The following is a 24,554-nucleotide window of genomic DNA, read 5'->3' on the forward strand; positions in this document are numbered from 1 at the left end:
AATAATGTAGAAAATTAAGTCACTGTGGTCATGAATATAAATTGGAGGGTAGGGGAAAAAAACAAACCTTCCCTGAATGAAGCCTGTAATTTCTATTTCCCACATTTACTGGACTTTGAAGGAGGTGATGGGGGTGGGGGGAATCAAATGTTACCCTTGGGATGTTACAGAGAAACCAACTGATGGGTGAGATTTCATTACTAGCTGGGTTGATGTAGCCTTTTTTATCAAAGTGCTGGATACATTATTTCCATCATAGCTAGTTTCTCTTGACTCTTCTAACTCACTTTCCTAAACTAAAATACTCTGCCTCAATGTTTTGTCCTTAGCCATCCCCACATCCTCAATGTTCTCAGTATGTGTCTTTTTTTTTTGCCCCATTGGCACAGTGTAGTGCCATGGCTAGGTAGAAAAGGGAAGAATAACATTAGCAAAAGCTAGAATATAGGGAGTTTTCTTCCTACCTTGAGCATTTAGGGTGAGAAGAATATTCATGGAAATATACTGATTATTATCTGCCTTCCTTTGACTTACCAAGTTACCGAGTTTGTTCCCCTTGTGTTATGCCTCACAGCTTAGGTATAAAAGAAATTCATTACTTGTGCCACTTCAGGAATGTCCATGTTATCTGAACACAGGAATAGATTTTTACAGTAGCTGAAAACAGCAGAAATATTTTAAATCCTTCATCTAAGGGGAATTCAACATCCCTTATTCCAAAGGGATTTGGTCATCTCCCTGAAATGAAGGAAGAGAGACTTGTCATGTTTTGCTTATATGTGGTTGTTGGTATATCCAAAGGCAGGTGAATATTTTAAGGTGAATTTCCTCGTAATGTATGGCATACTACTCAATCTCAAAAGCAAGTTCAATTCCAGCCCCATTTCAGAGTTGAAGATTGAAACTTAATTCATACCTTTTTGAGCCATGTGAGTTTCTAGCATAATAAGAAATCATCCTTTGTTCTGGAAGCAGTCTATGATACTCACTTGAATCTTTAGATTAAACTAGCTTCTCAAGATTCTTCCAGCTGGGAACAACTGGCAGTTCAATTGAACTTCTCATCAGTACTCTGGACTTGAAATTCTAGCATTGGAGTGGCTACAAGGCTAGGTATCAGGTTTGGGGACTTAGTGATGTTAGCTAAAGCTGTTAAACACATATTGTCTTATGCTCTGGCAGACCAGAATTCCTTTCATGTTTCCTTTTCCTTTCCTCTCCTTCCTTCCTAAACCCAGTTTGTACAGCTTGCATTGTGTTAGGGAGGTGTTGGGTTTGTAGATAAGAAAAAGTGATTGTAGAAAATAGGAAGGAAAGAGGGGCAGTAGGGTTAGCTGCAGCTACTTCTATCTTCTTTTTAAGCTTTGGAATTCAAGTAGGAATTAGTCACATATTCTCATCTCTTCTTTGGATAAAATATTTTTGAATTAAAAAAATGCATGACAAATGCTGGAGAGGCTGTGGAGAAAGGGGAACCCTCCTACACTGCTGGTGGGAATGCAGTTTGGTGCAGCCACTATGGAAAACAGTGTGGAGATTCCTCAAAAGACTAGGAATAGACTTACCATATGACCCAGGAATCCCACTCCTGGGCTAGTATCCAGAAGGAACCCTACTTCAGGATGACACCTGCACCCCAATGTTCATAGCAGCACTATTTACAATAGCCAAAACATGGAAACAGCCTAAATGTCCATCAACAGGTGACTAGATAAAGAAGATGTGGTATATTTATACAATGGAATACTACTCAGCCATAAAAACCAACAACATGCCATTTGCAGCAACATGGTTGCTCCTGGAGAATGTCATTCTAAGTGAAGTAAGCCAGAAAGAGAAAGAAAAATACCATATGAGATCGCTCATATGTGGAATCTAAAAAACAAAAACAAAAACAAAAACAAAAACAAAAACAAACAAACAAAAACAAAGCGTAAATACAGGACAGAAATAGACTCACAGACAGAGAATACAGACTTGTGGTTACCAGGGGGGTGGAGGGTGGGAAGGGATAGACTGGGATTTCAAAATTGTAGACTAGATAAACAAGATTCCACTGTATAGTACAGGGAAATATACACAAAATGTTATGATAACTCACAGAGAAAAAAATGTGACAATGAGTGTGTATATGTCGATGAATGTCTGAAAAATTGTGCTGAACACTGGAATTTGACACAACATTGTAAAATGATTATAAATCAATAAAAAATGTTAAAAAAAATGCAGAGGGTAGGGTGAACACAGTTTTAGAAACAAAATGGATAATTACTGTTACTAGATGTTAATAACTTCTCCCATGGAGATATTTTTAACTCTTTATCAGAGAATATAGTCTGGTGAAGACTTTGACTTCTTGCTCCTCTTTCATAATACAGAAAAATAGTTTTTCGTCTTCTCTTTCATTTTCATACTGGAAATTTGGGTGGTAAGGTAAGAAATATATTTTCAAGTTTTAGTCCTATTACTGGTTATTCCAGTTATTCCACTAGCTCTGGTTTCACAATTCAAGCAATACTGAAGTGATGCAGAGATAAAGACAACAGTGAAGCCTGTTCCAGGGCATAACTAACATCAAATTCCTGAATATACTAAATAAAATATACTCTTCCATTCCAGAAATGTTAGTGACAACTCTTAATTCAATCAGAGAATGGGAGGTTTATATTTATTCCTCTGACTAGCTCATAAAGTCCAGAAAACTACCTAATATGAGATCATTTAGACACCTTGAAGACCAACTTGGGACTTTTCTTAACTGTTGCACAATATCATTCAAATTCTGAGCAACACGACTTGAGAACTGGAAATCTTGGAGAGAGTTTAAAGAGCCACAGTGATTACTAATAACCTTGACAAGTTGTAGAAATGGGCAGATAATTACAGGATGACTTTAATAGAAATACAGAGTAATTTAGAGGAAGAGAAAAATAAGACACTATAAATACAAGGGAGAAGGCTTGGCTTTGTGGGAAAATGTGGGAATTGGTAAACCACAAGTAAAACATGAATCAGCCAACAGTATTGTTTTATTTTTTTATTATTAACCCTTCCCCCAGATTTGCAGATTACGTGTGAGAATATTGTATTTAAGAAAAAAGACAGTTATCCCCTAGTCATTTATACAATTGTTTATTAAGTACCTCTCATATCATACTAGACACTCTGAATGCTGGCATAAAATGGGAAAGAAGACATAAGACCCCACCTTACGGAGCTCGCTAAAGTGTGGTAAGTGACAAAGCTAGTACCTTTACCACTCTCTTCAGTTTGTACTCTGTAGGCAGCTTCCAGTATAGCAAATACCTTAAGCTCCCTGAGGTAGGGATCCTACTTTTACATTTTGGATCCCATTCCGTGCCTAGCACAGCATTTTGTGAGCAATCAACTTGGAGGAAGGGGTAAAAAATAAGCCCTAAAAGAAATGAAATTCAGAAAAGTAAACATTTGTCTGACCATCAAATATGTCGATCGAAATCCGCAGGTTTTCTCTTCAGCGCCTAATAAATGTTTGCGAACTTATTACATGCAGAACAGTTCTCAACACAATGCTTTGTGTATAAAAGGGACGGTGGGAATGGCTTCATATTGCACATCGTGATAATTGCCGTGGAAATCCTGACCGGGTGGACAGCCCTTCCTCCGTGCTTCCCCTACCCCCTTCTCCCTTTTCTCTCTTTTAGCCGAAAGACAAAACGCTTAAAGCAGAAGCCACAGGGGTGGGACGCACCGCTAAGACTGGGGGTGCAGACACCAGCTCCCGCAGCTCTGCAGGCGCGGAGGACTCGCGCCCACACCCGGCTTCCCGGCGCCGGGAATCTCAGAGTGGACGAGGCGTCCCCCCAGAGGAAAGATAGGGCGCCGCAGACACCCCCTCGGAGGAGTCACCCACCACCCGCCCCGCCCCGCCCCGCCCCGGGGTCCTATTCCTCTTGGGTTGCCCCAGACCATTCGGGCGTGCGCTCCACAGAGAGGCCAGTGGAGCACGATTAGGAAACCAGGCACCCGAGACCTCGACAGCATTCACCCGCCCACCCGCTCGAGCCCCACAGCCCAGCAGGCCGAGCAGGCCGGACGACGAGGCCTCGCGGTAACGAGCCTCGGTCCGCCCCGCCTCCTCCCCCTCCTGCCGGCCCCGCCCTCGCTCTCTCACCCCTCCCCCTCTCCCGCCTCACTTCCCCGACAATCTCCTCGCGCTCCCGGCCCGGCACGCGCGCTGCGCCCGGCCGCCGCCGCCGCCGCCGCCGCCGCCGCCGCCACCGCCGCTGCTGAGCGTTCCTTCGCGGTGCCTAGCTTCCAGCTTCGGGCCGGAACCGGAAGTTTAGGGGGCGGGGCCGGCGGAGGCCAGAGGACCGAAAACGCGGCCGAGCCCGGAGCCCGGAGCCGGAGCCAGAGCCTGGACCAGACTTGGCCGCCGCCTGCACCGCCGTCGCCGCTGCCGCCGCCCGCCTCTCCTTCCCCGCGCCGCCGCCGCCGCCTCGACCGCCACCGCCGCGAGCTCGGCCGCCACTGGTCCGCGGACTTCGGGTGTCCGGGGTTGAAGGTCGGTCCGGACGTCGGACCCAGCTCGGTTCCCGGGCTGTCCGGGCGGCAGCGGACGCCGCCGCCGCCTCCTCCTCGTCGCCTCAGCCTGGCGTTTTGTTCCGAGAGACCCGAGAGGCGAGCGGAGCTGACAGTGATTTTGACAGTGATTTAAACCCGCTTTTGTTGTTGTTGGCTTTTCGTTGTTTGGTTTTGTGTGTTGTGCTTGTGTGTGGCGGTTTTTCCCCCGTGGTGCATTTTTTTTTTTAATTGTTGTGCTCTCTCTTTATTTTTAATTTTTTCTTTTTTTTTTTTTTTTTGACCCCGTGAACGTTTTGGGTGTTTTTTTTGTTTTTTGGTTTTTTTTTGGTCGGGGCTTCCGAATATGTTTTATGACGGTTGATTTTACACCAGGAGGTTTGTCTCCGAGGAAGACCCAAGGAACTGGATATCTAGCGAGAACTTCCTACGGCTTCCCGGCGCCTCGGGAAAATGGGAGCTGCTGCAAAGTTGGCGTTCGCCGTCTTTCTTATCTCTTGTTCTTCAGGTAGGTGCCTGGAGCGCGGCGCGGCGGGGCTGCTGCTGCTGCCGCTGCTGCCGCTGCTGGCGGCCGCAGTTGTTGGGTCGGCGAGCTCCAGTGCAGCCTGGGGAGAGGTTCTCCCCCCATCCCGAGCCCCTCGGCTGCCGCCCCCCGGATCTGATTGTGATCTGGAAACCTCCATGAAATTTTTTCGTTCCGAGTTAGGTTGGCGAACTGGTAAGAGTGACTGCTCTGTTGTTGTGGAAGTGAGAAGTCATGGTTTGTGGCCATAACACTGGATGACAGCGCTGGTTGGGTTGCAGTTAAGCCACAGATACCACAAGTGACAATTTATGCAAAGGTTTGAGACTCGAAAGGCGTATTCCAAAATGTCACTTAGTGTGGCATCCTCCAAAATAAGGGTGTGTGTGTGTGTGTGTGTGTGTGTGTGTGTGTGTGTGTGTGTGTGTTTAAACGTCTTTTAATTAGTGCTTCACTGACTATCACGGCAGAGATCAAGTCAGTTGTTACTTAATTTTCACCGTGAGAAACAATGCCTTCTATCAGCAATTTCATCTGGGTCTCTCCTCACGTTTTCTTCAACTTCGATGTCCAGCAGTGTTAAAAATAGTTGTAGTTGTTGTTGTTGTTGGAGTATTAACAATAACCCAGTGCAGAAGAGGTATGCCGCTGTGTGTTGGTAATGTGCTGGCTTTCAACCACCATTTATGTGCTCTTTTCTGGCATAGATTTTGCTTACCTACGGAATACTTATTTTAAACGCGTTGTGTTGAAGCATTGTTTTCGGTTTAGAAGAGCCCATTTGAAATTGTTCATACTGTCAAATACACTGTAGTCATAAAAGAGGTTTTGGCCCAATGTTGGAGGAATAATCTGGCTCCTTTATACTTGAAATTTTGATTTTGTGAGAACGTTCTGTGATTGCAACCAGTGGTTGGGAAACTAGTCTTTTGTATTTGAAATTCTGTAAATGAATACAGCATCTAGATCAAAGGTGTGCAGATGTCCGTAACAGAAGAGTTAGTTTGATAGATGAAACAATTTTAAAGTGGCAGTGGATCTATTTATCTTAAAATTCAATAGTCAGTTACTAGGTTGTGAGGTAGAATGATAAGGGACAACAAATTGACAGGTTTCAGGGCCATGTCTTTATCTCGTTTGCCGTAGGGAAATTAGAGGGTGGTAGTCTTTTCTTTGTGTACCTCTCTGGTGTGTGTGTGTGTGTCCATCCATCCTCCCTGCCCCCCTTTTAATAGAATCTTTTGTAATGTATAGAATTTTGCTGAATGGTACATTTCCTTGTGGTTAATAAATGGATAAAGTCTAGTCTTATGTCTGTAGTGATATTGATCAGTTCCGGGTGGGCTGAATGTGTTGTGAAATGGCGATCTTTGCCAGAGATTAACCAAAAGAATCATGTCTGTTTAAATGGAAGAAGCAACATGCTTAAGGCAGGCTGACAGTTCTTTTTGTGCACCGTTTGGGGAAGAAGATAAACAATGGTGTCTCTGAAATGAATGAATACCTAGATAACATTAAACCACCTGCTTTTTGACATAACTTAACCATGTAGTTTATGTTTTTCCTGTAGTACTCTTCCACCTCTGCCCCTATATGTTCTGGTTGGTGAACTCCTCTTGTTCAAATCCCTTTTTCTGATCTCCTGCCCTTGGGGAGGAGGGGCATCATGGCCACTGACCAAGGGATTGTGGATATTATTCCCTCCCAAACCCACCTGAGTCACACTAATTGGTAAAGGAGGTTATTCTTGAGCCATCTCAAGGTATTACTTCTGGAAAAGCAGGCTGTCGCTACAGATCTTACAGCTTCCTCTGCTTGGTTTGGGAGTAAAAAGAGTAGAGCGTTAGTTTCTTGTAGGATTGTTTTCACTGGGCCAGGAGGTTAATAGCTAAAATTTTGAAATAAAGTAATTTTGTTGCTATAGAGCACATAGATATTTCACTTACATTGAACTAATTAAGTATTGTTGCATAGTTCTTTAAAAAAAAAAGCAATCTTAGTTGAACTAAATAAAATTCTATTGAAGATAATTGAAATAATCTTAAAGACTTTAATCCATATTTGTACATGAAGATTTCTAGAACTTAAAATGTCTGATTTTTTAAAGGGCTTTTGTTATGCATCAAATACACTCTAAAAAAAGGATTATTATGTTTCTTTTCCTAATTGATTTTCCTATGTAATGTGTAAGCTGGCTTGGTGGAAGCATGAAAATGGCTATTTTTATGAGAATTTTAAAATTTCTCTATTTGTCAATTTTTTGTTTATAGAAATTTGATTTTTTAAAAAATCAAATGGAGTATAGTAGCAAAGAGCAGTTTTATTTCAGGTATTTAGGATGGCTGTTTACTGTTTTCTTTAGTATTTTGTGGACTTTGATTTTTCATTTTCCATCTCACGGTATGTATACTCAAGATGGATTATGCAGACTATTCCTGTAGGATATGTCCAGGTGTATAATTCTCTCATCTCATTCTGGGGGAAACATTTTTGAGTTTTGCCCTCATCCTGAAATGCCTTCAGATTCCCTTTGATTTCAGATTTTTTTCATTCCTCTTATCCTTCCTCACATTCTGTTTTAAAACACAAGGGTACTTCTTAGTTGTTTTGTTTTTAAAGCATTGTGGTTAATTTGTGTCATTCTCTAAATCTGTTAAAATGTGAGGATGAGTTTAATACTTGCTCTAGTACTTAGATTTATCCTTCCTAGAGTGGTGCAGCTTTTGTGGTATTTGAGTTGCATTGAGTAAGCTGAGAATTCCTTTGGATTCTGTGGGAACTAGAACAATCTGGTCCATATATTTGATGAAAAAAGAAATGGAAATAAAGTAATCCTATGCATTTTCTTCAGCTCCGCTAGGCAGTACTTGGTGTGTGTGTGCGTGCGTATGTGTGTGTGTTTATGTGAGTGTTTGTGTGGTTGGAGGGGGAATTGGCAGTACAGTGAATCTTCTGGGACTCTTCTGAACTTTGACTAACGAGTGATATCTATTAAATGCTTTGTTTACTAAAAGGCAGAATCTTGTAAGTGTAACCTGTGATCAAATTCTAATGTAACATATTGGAACATTAAGACCAGAAGAAAAACAAAACAACCCCCCCATTTTGAATTTTTTTCTATTTGTGATAAACCAGTAGTTCTCAAGCTTGAGTGACTTTTGCTCCTCAACCCCGCAGCTCTCCCCCAGGGGACATTTGGAGACATTTTTGGTTGTCACGACTGTGGGAGAGAAGGGGAGGGTATGCTACTGGCATCTAGTGGGTAGAGGACGGGGCTGCTGCTAATCATCCTCTAATGCATAGGACAGCCTTCTACAGCAAAGAGTTATCTGGTTCAAAATGTCAATAGTGTTGAGGTTGAGAACCCCTATTCTAAACTCTTAATTTTTAAAAGCATTAGTATATTAGTAAAAGGGCTCTGCTCCCCCTCCCACAATCATCTGAATTTTACAAGTACATGGTATTAATGATCTTATGTGACCTCGTATTGATTTTTTTTCATATTTTCATTATCTTTTAAAATTAGAATAATCAAAGAAATAGACTATAGGTATACACATTATTTCATCCTTTTATACTTTATTCATAACAGCCAGCAAAATATTTTTCTTAAACTCTCCAAACCCTTGTTATGACTGCTTATGAAGACTGCATGTTCATGGATATGATGAATGATTGGTCAAGGTATCAAGTTTACTTATATTTGCTTTTGATCCTGTAGTCTCTTTGCTGTAATAATCATCTTTGTGAATATTTCCTTTTATCATTTTTGAAATCATTAGGTGATGTGGTGACAGCAGGTGTGTATATGTGTGTGAGAGAGAGAGAGAGACCCGGAGGAAGAAAGAGACAGTCAGTGAGTGTGTGTATTAGTTTAACATGGTGCCTGAAAGTTTTGTAAGTTTCGTATTGAAGAAATAGTTTCACTATTATGTGTTTTATGAATGGTTTCAAGGTGTAAATTCATTTTTTATAAGAATATTTCCTTTATCTAGCAAACTTTAATTCCAAGAAACTTTTAAAGTGACTTCTTAATTACATAATTTTCTTGAGAATCATTATGAGTTTTGGTTACCATTAGACTCATTTAGGCTATACTGCTAAATAATATTCTATGATCTATTGCTGACCCTTGTCCTTTTTGAGGTTAAACTTTGACCATAAATAGTAAGTGCTTGCCATGTTTTGAACTCTGGTTTTAAGGAAGTTAACTCAGCCAGCCAGGATAAGAATTAACAGTGAAATTCTTAAAATAAGCAGCACTGCATCATAGAGAGGAAAAATTCTGAAGTTGCTCCCACAAAAAGTATGCAGACAAGCCTCAGAGTGCCTTTGTAACACCTCCCCACACATTCTCTGGTAGTAACTGACATTTTCACCCTTTGTGTCCATCAGACTCATTGTTTCTTAAGAAGTAAAGCATAACTAAACCAAATGAGACTTTAATAATCTTTAAATTGCCCTTTTAGATTCTAAATCTGTTTTGTTGCTTTTTTACTTTTGTTAGCACTCTTCTCATCTTTGGTGTCTCATAAATCAGTGATTTAAATTTGTCTTTTCATGTTCTTATGTTGCCACTCTCATAATGCCCCTCAGATAGTAAGTTAGGTAAGTTAGGCAACATTTACTTTCAAGGTCTCTAGTACTCATCAGTTTTATTCCCTGTTCTGTAACTCATCATTTCTTTCATTCCCTTTCATTGTAGTACCCTTTCCACTTTCTTCCCTTCTTTATCTTCTCTGTCCTTTCTTATTTCCCTATCCTGTAGGCTGCTTGCTTATGGAAACCACTCATTGCTTAGTATCAAGGATGGCTCAAGACTGCTTACCCTTGGTTTAAATGAAAATGGATTGAGTTTAGAATGCTTGAGAATTGACCAGATAGTCTTTCCCACTGTTCTTTCATTTGTTGGTTTCTGGAATACCACACACACACCTGGGAGTGATTGGAGTCAGATGACTTGAACTTTAGATTGTTCTTTTTTTTTTTGTTTAATATTCTGACTTTCGTTAACTCTTTGCTGCTTTCAAAAAGTATGTCTCTTATTATTCATTCATCATCTCTGTTTAAGGCAAAATTTGACCGGACCAGGGAGCGTATTTATTGCCACCACATTGAAACCACATTAGACTTCCTCTGGTAGCTTTAATTCTGTTAGGTTATAATAGTCATGTCTAGACAGAACATTGGTTTCAAATTGACTATTGAACATGAACGTTCCAGGAATAGTGTATAGAGGAAGGAGAAGGAGAAGTCAAGAAGGTAAGAAAACTGCAGATAGCAATTGACATTCTGTCATTCTCCAATTAGTTTTCTGTTAGTCACTTTTATATACCCAGCACATCTAGTGGTCAGGCTTTGATTAGTAAGGGAACCTATAGGGAATGTGTTGTTGTCTCTGAGGTTGGATTTCTTAAAATGTTAGAATTGTGGACTTAAGAGAAAAAAATGGGAACGTCTTAGGGATACTGAACAAGTAAGCATTCGTGGTGGACAGTAGACTTGGGTTCTAGTGCCAGCACTGCTGCTCTCTAGCTCATCAATCATTTCTCTTACCTGTATGATTGTAGTACCTTTCTACAGTGATGACTAGTTAGTTTCCTGCCACGAGTTCCTTTTCCAGTCCATTTACATAGCTGCCAGATTGACCTCATTAAAAAATAAATCTGAGTATGTCACTCTTGCTTAAAACCTTTCACTCACTATGTCAACTTTAGCATAAAATCTTAAATCTTAGAATGGCATTTAGGGTCCTTTATCATTTGGTTCCTGCCTGTTTATTCTAACCTCTTGGTATAGTAGCTAAGAGTATAGGATCTGGAGTTAGACTTTCTTGGTTTACATCCTTGATTCACAACTTAACCTTGGGCAGATCACATCACCTTTTGTGTTTTTGTCATCTACTAAATGGGGAGATTAATAGTGCCTACCTCAGATAGTGGTATGACAATTAAATGTCACCTAAATGCTAGGTATTCTGCTGTGGCTCCTCCTCAGCATGAGTCCTATATTCCAGATATACAAACTCAACTCAGTTTCCTCAATGTCACCCGTTACTATATATTGGTATGGTCTCTTTGTACATGTTATTTCTTCCTCCTTTACTTGGCTAACTCCTTGTTTTTAAGACTGAAAAGTATTTTTAAGACTGAGAGGTATCACCTCTTTAGAAACATTTTCTCTGCCACCCAACCCAGATTGAGTTAGTTGATTTCTGTTCTTTATAAATGACCTAGATTCCAGTAATTATTGCAATTGTTTTACTTACCTGTATACACTTTGGACTATGAGCTCCTTGAAGATCTCCTTCCCTTTATCCACAGACCCACTTCTAGAACCTGGCACACAATATGTGCTCAGCAAATTTTTTTTTCTTTTTTTCCCTTTAAATTGAAATATACCATAATTGATTTACAATGTTGTGTGAGTTTCTGATGTACAGCATATTGATTCAGTTATACATATATATATTTTCATATTCTTTATCATTGTAGGTTATTACAAGATGCTGACTATAGTTCCCTGTGCTAAACAGTGGGACCTTGTTCTTTATCTGTTTTATATATAGTAATTAGTATCTGCTAATCCCAAACTCCTAATTTATCCCCCTCTTTCTCTTTTAGTAACTATTAGTTTCTTTTCTGTCTGTGAGTCTGTTTCTGTTTTGTAAGTTCATTTGTGTCATGTTTTTAGATTCCACATATAAGTGATATAATACAATATTTGTCTTTCTCTGACTTCACTTCACTTAATATGATAAGATTAGAGTTTGATAGTGGCATTTTATTAAGAAAAAATGATTTTGCTGGTTGTTTTTTGGGTGTCTTTTTTTTTAACATTTTTTATTGATTTATAATCATTTTACAATGTTGTGTCAAATTCCAGTGTTCAGCACAATTTTTCAGTCATTCATGGTCATATACACACTCAATGTCACATTTTTTTCTCTGTGAGTTATCATAACATTTTGTGTATATTTCTCTGTGCTATACAGTGTAATCTTGTTTATCTATTCTACAATTTTGAAATCCCAGTCTATCCCTTCCCACCCTCCACCCCCCTGGTAACCACAAGTCTGTATTCTCTGTGAGTCTATTTCTGTCCTGTATTTATGCTTTGTTTTTGTTTGTTTGTTTGTTTTTGTTTTTGTTTTTTAGATTCCACATATGAGCGATCTCATATGGTATTTTTCTTTCTCTTTCTGGCTTACTTCACTTAGAATGACATTCTCCAGGAGCATCCATGTTGCTGCAAATGGCATTATGTTGTCAGTTTCTATGGCTGAGTAGTATTCCATTGTATAAATATACCACATCTTCTTTATCCAGTCACCTGTTGATGGACATTTAGGCTGTTTCCATGTTTTGGCTATTGCAAATAGCGCTGCTATGAACATTGGGGTGCAGGTGTCATTCTGAAGTAGATTTCCTTCTGGATACAAGCCCAGGAGTGGGATTCCTGGGTCATATGGTAAGTCTATTCCTAGTCTTTTGAGGAATCTCCACACTGTTTTCCATAGTGGCTGCACCAAACTGCATTCCCACCAGCAGTGTAGGAGGGTTCCCCTTTCTCCACAGCCTCTCCAGCATTTGTCATTTGTGGATTTTTGAATGACGGCCATTCTGACTGGTGTGAGGTGATACCTCATTGTAGTTTTGATTTGCATTTCTCTGATAATTAGAGATATTGAGCATTTTTTCATGTGCCTATTGATCATTTGTATGTCTTCCTTGGAGAATTGCTTGTTTAGGTCTTCCATTTTTGGATTGGGTTGTTTATTTTTTTCTTACTGAGTTGTATGAGCTGCTTTTATATTCTGGAGATCAAGCCTTTGTCGGTTTCACTTGCAAAAATTTTCTCCCACTCCGTAGGTTTTTTTCTTGTTTTACTTCTGGTTTCCTTTGCTGTGCAGAAGCTTGTAAGTTTCATTAGGTCCCATTTGTTTATTCTTTCTTTTATTTCTTCTAGGAGAAAATTTTTGAGATGTATGTCAGATAATGTTTTGCCTATGTTTTCCTCTAGGAGGTTTATTGTATCTTGTCTTATGTTTAAGTCTTTAATCCATTTTGAGTTGATTTTTGTATATGGTGTAAGGGAATGTTCTAGCTTTTGGGTGTCTTTTAAGTTTTGTTCTTTTTTAAAATTCTGTGTCTCTGATCCTTAGACTAAATCTTTTAATAGAATTTGAATGATATAGATTTAGAAGACATCTTAGAGTCCTTCCAGTTTAGTGGCTTTCAGTTTTTTGAACGTAACCCACAATAAGAGATACACATTGCATCATGATTCAGTTCCCATATACATAAGTATGTATATGTATCAGGAATAGGTGTTTCATAAACTAACTCTTACTGTGTGCAGGACACTTTTATTTATTTTTATATTCTATTTTATTACAGATTTTTTATTATGACCCATTAATTAATTCAGTGACCCACTAATGGGTTTTAAATGCCTAAAAAATACTGTCCTAGTTCAACAATCCCTTATTCTCTCCACCCAATACTCTGAATAGAGAAGAAAGCTGCATATGTAAATATATGCAGTGAAAATATGTACACTGAAAAAAATGTGCTCCTTATTTAATCTACAATAGAGAACATGTACTGGGTTCAAGATTATAGGGAAAACCGATCCCAAGGGAGAACATGGACCTGCCCTGGCAGAGCTCGTCTCTCTCCTGGACTAGCTGGATGAATTATGCACACATAAAAGTGCTAAAACAAAATTAGATTGTAATTCTGAACAGTTAAATTTTTTCATTTAGGAAAGACTTGCTGAAGGAGATAGATCCTAATATTAGGAAAAACAAGTCTTGGCAGGAAGTTGAGAAGTATGTTCATCTTAATGTGAAGGAAAGGGAACAAAATAGGATCAGGAACACAGCACATGTGAGTAAACTTGAATGGATGGAATGCAAGTTGAGATGGAGGAATTTTTGACTAGAACTGAAGAAGAGATTTATGGGCTGAAAAGATGTTTATAATTGCTTGAAGTAGAATAGTTTCAGTTGAAGGGGTTAAATCCAGATAAAAGGTAAAACCAAGAGGAGATAGGAGTGGATGATAGAGATCCTGATGGATGTCCCAAATACATATAGAACAGAGAAACACCTTGGGAATTAAGGTAGGATGGTAGCATTACTAAATAAAATTAGTAAAGAAATAACAACCCATAAGAAAATAGGAAGCATTTTCACAACTAAAGAAATTCTACAGGAAGAGACTGATTTAGAATATAAGCATGAGTGAAAATACAGACATAGATTTGGAAAAATAAGAGTATGTAAAGAATAAGAGTATGTAAAAAACATGACAGCATGTAATATTCTTTTACATACATGCACTGTATGGTGAATATGTCTCCATTGTGAGGTTAATTCTAAGCACTAGTAGCTCAGTATGTCGTTTGTGTTTAAGTAATGGTCAGTTTACACTAATTGCAGTAATTATTCATACCAGTCATTCAGATTATATTCTTTGAAATCTATGTGAGGCATGCTCCTCACAGTAAATGATACTATTCTACAGAAGAGATTTAGAAACTTTCTGAAGTTGGAATATGCTATTCACGCTTGAATCGTAAACCTTTTGAATACCATTCTTTTGGACTAGATAAAAGTGCTTTTTCTCTTTAGTTGACTATTAGCTATAATCACGTTGGGAATCATTTTATGCTCTAATGTTGCTGAAGAAAAATAAATGTAAAGCAATAAGATAGTTATTAGAAGGACTCAGGTAGTGATGACTGCCTTTTAAAATGAATTGTCTTTACATATAATAATAAAATAATAAGCTTATCTATATCTAAATCTTTGAGAGAAGGTTTTTCCTAGTTATGATTACTAACTTTATAATTTATATTTTATAGAAATGAGACCTTTATGGGAAAAATCTGTTGATCTTCACATCCTTATGATTACATGTTGTAAATCAAGCTTGTTCCAAGGCATTATTTCAATAAGAAAGGGCATGGGCAAGTTATCAGATCTTGGCAAGTTTCTAAAACTCTGATATTAATTTTTTTTTAGTTTGTAAACCAAGGTGTGTTAAATGAAATAATATGCCACATAACACATTAGCTAGTTCATAGTAGATCTTACATACATACTAGTTTTTAACTTATCTTTGTCTTATTTTTAAAAATGTAGCATGTAAAACATTTAAAAATACAGAAGTTGTGGTGTACATATATATATTATATATACATAAATAACATATATACACATATCCATACATACAATGGAATACTACTCAGCCATAAAAAGAGTAAAATAATGCCATTGCAGCAACAAGGGATGGACCTGAAGATTGTCATACTAAGAGAAGTAAGCCAGACAGAGAAAGACAAATACCATATGATACCACTTATATGTGGAATCTAAATAAATAACAAAAATAAACTTAATTACAAAACAGAAACAGACTCACAGACATAGAAAACAAACTAATGGTTACCAGTGGGGAAAGGGATAGGGGTAGAGGGATAAATTGAGAGTTTTGGATTTGCAGATACTAACTACTATATGTAAACTAAATAAACGACAAGATCCTACTGTATAGCACAGGGAACTATACTCAATATCTTGCAATAGCCTGTAATGAAAAAGGAATATCTGTCTGTCTGTCTGTCTATCTGAATCACTATGCTGTACACCAGAAATTAATACAACATTGTAAACCAACTACACTTCAATTAAAAAATAAATAAATAAAATTAAAAATACAGATTCAGATCTTGGGAGATATTTTAAATTTGCTGGTAAATTACTTATAAGTTAATATAAAATAATATTCTGACTAAATGATTCAGTTGAAGGAAATGTCAATAATGTTGCCAAACAGATGCCGGGAAATATCTAGAACATTCAGATATCGTGGTTCTACAAAGAGTTCTTTAAGGTCTCATTGTACTAGCATGCATTAAAAGGAAACATTGGCATAAATCATTGTCTCTGTTTACTTGTTGAAATTTAAAATATTTTCCATAGACATTTTTGCTTAAACCTTAAATGTCTTAAAACTTGATGTAAAGGCAAGTCTTGAAAGATTCTCATAACTGTTTTGGGGAACCAGCTATAAGCTTTGGAAACATGGTCAATAGAGTTTTGAGGTCAGTATTTTGAATGTAGTACAATCTTTTCAATGAAAACTTAATACTTGTCTCTCTTTTAAATCCTGCTTTCCTACTGACTCTTTTTTGACCTTGGCAGCCATGAAGACTTTACTCATCTCTGAATTAACGAGGATGAAATAACTATTAATTCATTTAACACATAAATATTGAACTACATGCTAGGCACAGTGTTAAGTGCTTGGGACATAGCATTGAACAAAATAATGCCCTTTTGGAGCTTACAGCCATAAAGTAAGTAATCAAATGAGTAAATTAGTTACAAATTGTCATCTGTGCTCTGACAGGGTCCTGAGAGGGTGACTCTTTATTTGCCTCACATCACCTATCACAACCTCTGATTACTTAGTTTATTTATCTACCTATTTATTATCTTTCCTTTCCACCATTAAAGTGGAAATTCTGTGAGAGAGTGTCTCACTTGTTCATCACAGTACCCTCAGGGCCTGGTGTGGTTTCTGGCACAGAGTAGAAGCTCAGTAAATATTTGACTGAGCCTGAAGAAATGAATGCAGGGATGGGGCTGCAGAGATAGACAGAGACAAGGGCATGCAGTGCTTTTGATCTAAGCTGGGAAGGAGTTAGAATAAAATGCAAAGGGCAATGGGAAGCAAAGAGTTTTAAGGAGGAGCTTGACCTGGTTTATGTGTTTAGATCACTGTCTGCTATCTGGAAAATACATTGGAGGTTCATAGGAGTGAGGAAGTAAGACCAGTTGGGAGGCTATTATATCAACGTAAGCTGGAGAGACTCTCAAGATCCCTTCTAGCTTTGTATTCTAGAACTTGCCTACATGTTACCAGTCTTCCTCTCTTATTTTCTTAGTCACTTCATTTCCCCCTACTTATTACTTAAGAAAAATGGATAGCTTGTTGTGCATATGAGAACTTTGAATAAGACATCTCAAAAAAAAAAAAACCCTCAAAAAAGAGATAATAAAACAGACTACAGATTATTGAATTTTTGTGGTAAATTCCTATCTTTAGATTTTATGCATCTGCTAGTTTATATTCTTACCTTACTAAGCATTCCTATTTCTCTCTGAAACTTTGGCTTTACTCCTTTTCAAATGCCTGTTTTTTCATAATATCACCTCTATTCTTTTAACGTATTATATACTGTATTGTTGATATGGTTGAAGATTCAGAAGTAGAAACTCAGCATATTTTGTATCTTAAGTCTTAGGAATTTGGTATCTTTACTGGTTATCAAGTTCTCACAATAAAGACTGAAAGGATAAATAGTTAATATTGTGGGCTATTATTTTTATTCAGGGCCATTGCCTCTAACTCTTATGTAGTTAGCTTGACTATTTTTATCTGAAAGATTTCGAGCCTCTACTGTTGGTGGGACAGGGAAGTGGTGCTTGGCACAGGGAAATCAACTCTATGTTGGCAGAAGTTCAGCAGCAGCATCTTTGACTAGGAGAATCTGCGTTATTACACAGAGATAAAACCCAAAGAGATGTTAAACTTTGCTGAATTTAGAAATACAATTGTGACTGTCTCTTTATTTGGTTTCATTTGGTTTTTTTTCACTTAGGATGTAGGTAAAGCTAACAATCTGTCTTTGGTTCGCCACCTTATTCTATAAGGGAGTGTAGCTTCACCCTGTAAATATTATAGGCCATTTTATTTATTATTACCTTAAATAAAGTAGTTCTAGAAAAAGAACTGGTTGCTAGACTTTGTGTAACCTGGTAGTGAAGTTTCATATGGCAAGATTAGTATATAGAATTTGCTAATTGTGTTTATTTAAGCTAAGAGTTGAAATTAACTTGTGTAAGTACACTTTAAAATGATTTCTTGAGAAATGAAAAGAAATGAAATGACAAAAGAAAATGATAAAAAATGAGTAAGGGCAGTTGTGAGATATTAATTATTCAAGATGAGCATAGTAAAAGTAAAGAAATTTGATTAGTAGGCATTTAGAAGTAGAATAAGACACCTTTCTAAATGGACAGTGCTTGTGCTTGTGCATGTAGCCTTTGATCCTCACTGTAATCTTGTGAGGCAGTATTCCAAACTCCATTTTACAGATGAAGAAACTAAGGTTATGGAATTTGATTAGTAGGCATTTAGGAGTAGAATAAAATGATTCAGGAAAAAAATTATGTATCTACTGACCATCCTTTTGTTCTGTATAAATGTTATATGACACAATCTTACTGTGTAACTGTATAAAATATTCTCTTTCTTAGTTCTTTAGAGATACATAAACCTGGCTTAGGTGTTGAATTAGGAAATTAATTGCTAATTATTTTGTTTGTTAAAATGTAAGTAGAGATTACCTTTTAGCTGAGAGGGCTGGAAATAATAGAAGTAATTAAATTGGAGGCTTTAACTGCTGAGAGGGCCTAAACTGTCAGGTAGTATTTTCTCCACTAACTACCTCTATCAGAATGATTTTTTATGAAGAATTAACTACTCAAGTTGAAAGATGGAGTAAAATTAAAAGATTAGGGTCAGAGAAGAATACTGTTAGTTATATTTTTTTTCTTCTTGAATCAGTGAAGGGTAGTTTTGATCTTTTATCCACAGATCTTATCTTTCACTACTGTAGTTCAGCAATAGCCGCACACCATGAATTGTAATTCCTGGTTAGTCTAGCAACATATATTTAGCAACCCTCATTAAGTAGTATTTTTCTAATTAATATCTAGTTTTATTTCCATAATATGGAAAGAAATCAGGTCACTAAGCTAGAGAGCAGAAGAGTAGATGAGCTGAGTCTGTTACAAGATTATAGAATTTTCTACCACTGGAACAAGTGGTTCAGCAGTAAGGGTTAATTAAGAGAAACAGAAGCTAATCTTGTTGGTACAAGTGTAGCTGTTGGTTGGAAAGAATGGTTTTCTCAAAAACAAGTAGCAGTAGGTCCTTCATCTCAAATTCAGTGAAAGTAATTAGTTATATACAGTTTGGGATCTGGTGCAGTAGAAATACCATACATTATGTAGGGAGAACACTTGGGTGTCGGACCTTTCTTTACCATGGTGTGGTGTACCTTGTGAACTGGAGGAATTCCATAACCTTAGTTTCTTCATCTGTAAAATGGAGTTTAGAATACTGCCTCACAAGATTTCAGTGAGAATCAAAGGCTACATGCACAAACACAAGCACACTTAATATCTATGAAACTTTTAAAGTTTGAAATATTTGTAATTTATGCACTGATTTTTTTTTCAAGGAGTAGAGACCAATAGGAAGGGTTCAAGTGAACTATAACACTACTAATTCAGAATTTATGATTCTTTATGAGTAGACATTTATCTTTACCCTGTCTATGAATAAAGGGATTAATTCTATAAGCCACTGAATATATATTAAAAATCTAAGAAGAATGTCTGTTCCTTACAGTGACCTTAAGGATACTGCTTGATATGACCTTTATCCAGTTCATCTTTAGCCATGTTGGCCTGCTGATTATTCATACAGCAAATTAAGTGCTTCTCATTCCTCCGATTTTTTTCCCACTTGCCTTCCGTTAATACATATCTGACTTACTCACTGTAGTTTCCCTATTGTCTGACACATAATAGGTGCTTAACAAATACTTGTGAATGAATGTTGAATGCTTTCAAGTGCTTAGGACAGGGGTCCACAGACTTTTTTGTAAAGGGCTGGATAGTAAATATTTTAGGCAGTCTCTTGCAACAACTCAGCTCTGCCAGTTGTAACATAAAAGTAGTCATAGACAATACGTAAATGAGTCAATGTGACTGTGTTCCAATAAAACTTTATTTATAGATACTGGAATTTGAATTTCATATAATTTTCATGCGTCACAAAATATTATATTCTTTTTTTCAACCATCAAAAATTGTAAAAACATTGTTCAGGGGCTGTACAAAATCAGGCTGCAGACTGGGTTTGAACTGTGGGCACTAGTTCACCAACCCCTGGCATAGAATATTGTATGAGTAGCACCCTTCCCCAACTTAGAAATAAATGTATTATGTTCCATAAACTCTGGAAGCTAGGAAGCATTTTCTTATAGGATAATCGTCATCTGTCTTGGTTACATTCCCAGACCAATCTACAAGCCTGTTTTACCTCCGGTGTTTTGTATTCCAGCAATACAACTTTATCCCCAGGAATAACACTGTCTCTGAGGGAAAAAATGGATTAGTGTTCCTTCTTGGACCAGAAGAAACACAGCCTCTCCCCAGCACTATTAGAATTGCCTTCTCTCCTGATCTCTCAGTTTTCCCCACTGGGCTTTGCATCCTGATAAGTACCTTGCTCCCTTGGGCTTCAGTTGGGTGGTATGATGACGACTAAGAAGAGCTTTGTGTGTGTGATTAGGGAGGAGAAAGTTGTTGGGGAGAGAGGAAAGAATGGAAGAAAATAGAAAATATCAGAAAGAATCACATAGTAAGGGTAGTATTGTTTTGTGGAACCTTGGTTATGTGTGTGATTAAATGTATATATTTACTGGGTCACAATGAAAAATGTATTTCTTACTGTGATTTGTGGTCAGAATGTTTGAAAGCCTGTGTCTTATGGGATTGAGACACAGATCCTGAGATCTTTTTTCTCCTCTTATTGTGTATGATAGCCACATGGAAAATAAAAAGGAAGCTTCTTGAATGTTTGTGATGATGTGTTTCTGGTACTGAATCACCTTATGTGTGGTAGTTAACCTGGTTTATAGATGAGAAAACAGGGTCATGCAGCTAATATGCTTTACAGTTGAGATTCAAACAGATGCTTACCTTATTTTAGAATACATGCTTCATCCATTATACCATGTGGTTTTCCCTGTAGGGAGAGAAGCCATGTATAACTTCCAATGTGTTTCAGAGGACAAAAAATGTCCCAATTGGTGGCAACTCACCAGATTTCTTGCGACAAGGCATTGGCTTAAATATTAGGATGGGGCCACTGGAAGAAAATGGTTAGGATATGTACATGAAGAATGATATGATGTGTTAGAAAAGAGGGGGCTCTGTCATTCTGCCTTTATTTTTCCTTCTTCCCCCTCTGTACTACTATCCCTGCTCCTTCATACCTCACTACCAATATGGGCTCTTAACTCATACTAGAAACAGCAAGGGCTTGAGGATGAAGTTTGGTGAGGAAGAGTAATATAATCTTGTCTTTATCTGAAAGTAGAATGAGGAGGAAAACCCAAGTAGCAGGGCCACCTGACCACCCAGATGGGTTGGCTGTTCCCAGGTAGCAGTTTATGAGTGGATGTAGGTAAAAAAGACCTGCTATTAATTATGTTACAAGCAGAAGTCTTGGATTTGGTGATATGTAGCTTTGATATGCTAATTGAAAATAGTTGTTTTTTTTTTTAAGTTATTAGGAAAAAGCCTCTCAAGCAATACTTGGTTAGTCTAGCTTCAGTTACACACTTTAAGTACTTAAAAATCATAATGCACGTTTAAGACATCTCTTTCTTTTGTATTAGCAAGTATGGTGAAAATAAATTTATGCTGATTTTGATTTCTAACTTGATTTGGAATTGTCTTGGGAAGAAATAGACTTATAGGAAAGCTATAGTCCTTAACTAGAAAAGTAACAAAACCGTAGGTGAACAGATACTGGTTAATTAAATGGAAAGTGACAGACCCTTGTAAAATGTATTTATTTTTCTCAGGCTGAGAGTCTTGATTTTGCTGTGGGAATTACTAATTCACATAGAATTAGTTTCAACTTGTAATATCTAAAGAGCTGGACTTAATATCTTTTAGCCCTATCTCTTACCCCTATGGTGTTCTGTATTATAATTGCTTGTTACCATGTTCTGTATTATAATTGCTTGTTAATGTATCCATCTACCAGCTGACACAGTTCTTTTAGATTCACTCAGTGGAGTGCTAAGTTAGTGTTCAATGTAGGTTAAGAGCATTGGAGCCAGAGTGGCTGGTCTTGCATCTTGGCTCCATTATTTTCTGTCTCTGTGACCTAAGGCAAGTTATTTGAACTCTGTGCTATTGTTTTCTCATCTGGAGAATGGAAATAATAATGGTACTTATTTTATACAGTTGTTATGAGGTATAGGTAAGTTAATGTATGTAATGTGCTTTTAATGATAATCTGGCATGCAGTAAGCGTTCTAAATAACTCAAACATAGTTGAAAGATTAGACACAGATTGGGAGAAAGTATTTGCAATATTTGATAATATCTGATAAAGGACTGTTATCCAAAATAAACAAAGAACTCTTAAGACTTATCAAGGAGAAAACAAACTACCCAATTAAAAAACTGGCCAATGACCATAACAGACACTTCACCAAAGAAGATATGCAGATGGTAAGTAAGCATATGAAAAGATACTCCACTTCATAGGTCATCAGTCATCAGGTCATCAGAGAAATGGAAATTGAAACAACTAGGTACTACTACACACCTATTGGAATGGCCAAAATCTGGAACACTGACACTACCAACTACTAGCAAGGATGTGGAACAACAGGAACTCTCATTCATTGCTGGTGGGAATGCAAAACAGTGCACCTGCTTTGGAAGACAGTTTGGTAGTTTCTTATAAAACTAAAAATCTTCTTACCACATGTTTCCCAATCACACTCCTTGGTATTTACTAAAAGGAATTGAAAACATTTTTATACAAAAACCTATACACAGATACTTATAGCAGCTTTGTTCCTAATTGCTGAAATTTGAAAGATGTCCTTTAGTAGGTTAATGGATAAATAAACTGTGGTACGTCCAGGCAATGAAATATTATTCAGCACTAAAAAGAAATGAGCTAACAAGTCATCAAAAGACACAGAAGAATCTTAAATGCGTATTACTGAGTACAAGAAGCCAATCTGAAAGGGCTGCATACTCTGTGATTCCAACTATATGTCATCAGGAAAGGCAAAACTATGGAGACAGTAAAAGGATTGGTGGTTGCCAGCAGTGGGGTGAGGGAGAAAGGATGAATCGGTAGAGCACAGAGGATTTTTAGGGCAGTCACAATACTCTGTATGATTTTATAATGTTGGATATATGTCATACATTTGTCCAAACCCATAGAGTATACATCTCCAAGAGTGAATCCTAAGGTAAACCACAGACTTTGGGTAATCGTGATGTGTCAGTAATAAATCTAGCACTCTGTTGAGTGATGCTGATAATGAGGGAGGCTATGCATGTGTGGGTTCAGGGGCTATATGGGAAATCTCTGTATCTTCCTTTCAGTTTTGTTGTGAACCTAAAACTGCTCTAAAACATAAAGTTAAAAAAATAGTTGCTGATGCTGCTTGTTTTTGCCTAGCACAATGTCTAGCTTTGAACTGTTTATGGAATATGAATGAGCACAGTATAATGAATGTAAAACTGGGGACATTCCAGTGTATTTAGTGAGAAACTGACTCATTGGCAGATAGCCATGATGTTCAGGATGCAATAGTATTTGTTTTATTTATAATATTTACATTTATTTATATATATATTGGACTCTAGCTAGCTTAATTCTAAAACATCAGTTGGTTTTCAGGGAGGAATACAGTTGACCCTCCATATCCATGGGTTCTGTACCAAGGTTTCAGCCAATTGGGAATCAAAGATATTCAGGGGAGAAAAACTCCAAAAACTCAAAAAGCATAACTTGAATTTGCCTGCACATTGGCAACTATTACTGTAGCATTTACATTATATTTACAGCCATTCCCATAGCATTTTCATTGCATTAAGTATTATAAGTAATCTAGAGATGATTTAAAGTATTCAGGAGGATGTATAGATTATATGCCATTTTACATAAGGGACTTGAGCATCCTGGGATATTGGTATCCTTGGAGGTTAGAGAAGGTGTCCTGGAACCAGTCCCCCTTGGATACCAAGGGACGACTGTACTAACATTTCCAATTTTGTAATTTGGTGGTATTGTTTTGTATAGAAATCTGGAGGGATCTTTTCAGAAAACTATAGAATGGAGTAGTGCATCATTCAATAATATATTCCCAGATAAGAGCACCTCAAAACCTTCTTTTCAAAATGAAGACAAAAGGGAGTGTGTGTGTTAGGGGAATAACTGTAGTTTCTAAAAGTGTATCTAGTTTTATTTTCTCAATATTTGAATATCAACATTTCTAGGAAGATAAATTTTATTAATGCTTTATAGTTTTCTAAGTGATTTTGGGTATGTTCCTCTTTGTTACTATTCGAACCTATTTGAGATAGGTTGTTTGTTTTAGCTCAGATGCAAGATAATAGAATTTGTCTGAAGTCATTAACCAGTGGAGCTAGAGCTTAAACCCTGATTTTTAAGTTCTGTGTTTTTTTGGAAAAGTAGAGATTGCTTACCAACTTTTCTCTCATCCTCAACTGCCATCTCCCACCCGTAGTGGAGGAAATGTTTGCAGCCATTTATTCTAG

At 37.5% G+C, this 24,554-nt stretch overlaps 1 protein-coding gene across 1 annotated transcript in view; it reads left to right on the forward strand.

Moving 5' to 3' along the window:
• Positions 1–4,418: 4,418 nt before the first annotated feature.
• Positions 4,419–24,554, forward strand: part of ACVR2A (activin A receptor type 2A) — an 84,124-nt gene continuing 63,988 nt past the window's right edge. The window contains exons 1-2 of the mRNA XM_074363619.1: positions 4,419–4,543; positions 4,936–5,068. Coding sequence (XP_074219720.1) covers positions 5,014–5,068 — 55 coding nt within the window. The 5' untranslated portion in view covers positions 4,419–4,543; positions 4,936–5,013. The remainder of the gene's footprint in view (positions 4,544–4,935; positions 5,069–24,554) is intronic.

This window comes from Camelus bactrianus, chromosome 5 (genome assembly GCF_048773025.1).
Source record: "Camelus bactrianus isolate YW-2024 breed Bactrian camel chromosome 5, ASM4877302v1, whole genome shotgun sequence".
In the NCBI taxonomy this organism is placed as follows: domain Eukaryota; kingdom Metazoa; phylum Chordata; class Mammalia; order Artiodactyla; family Camelidae; genus Camelus; species Camelus bactrianus.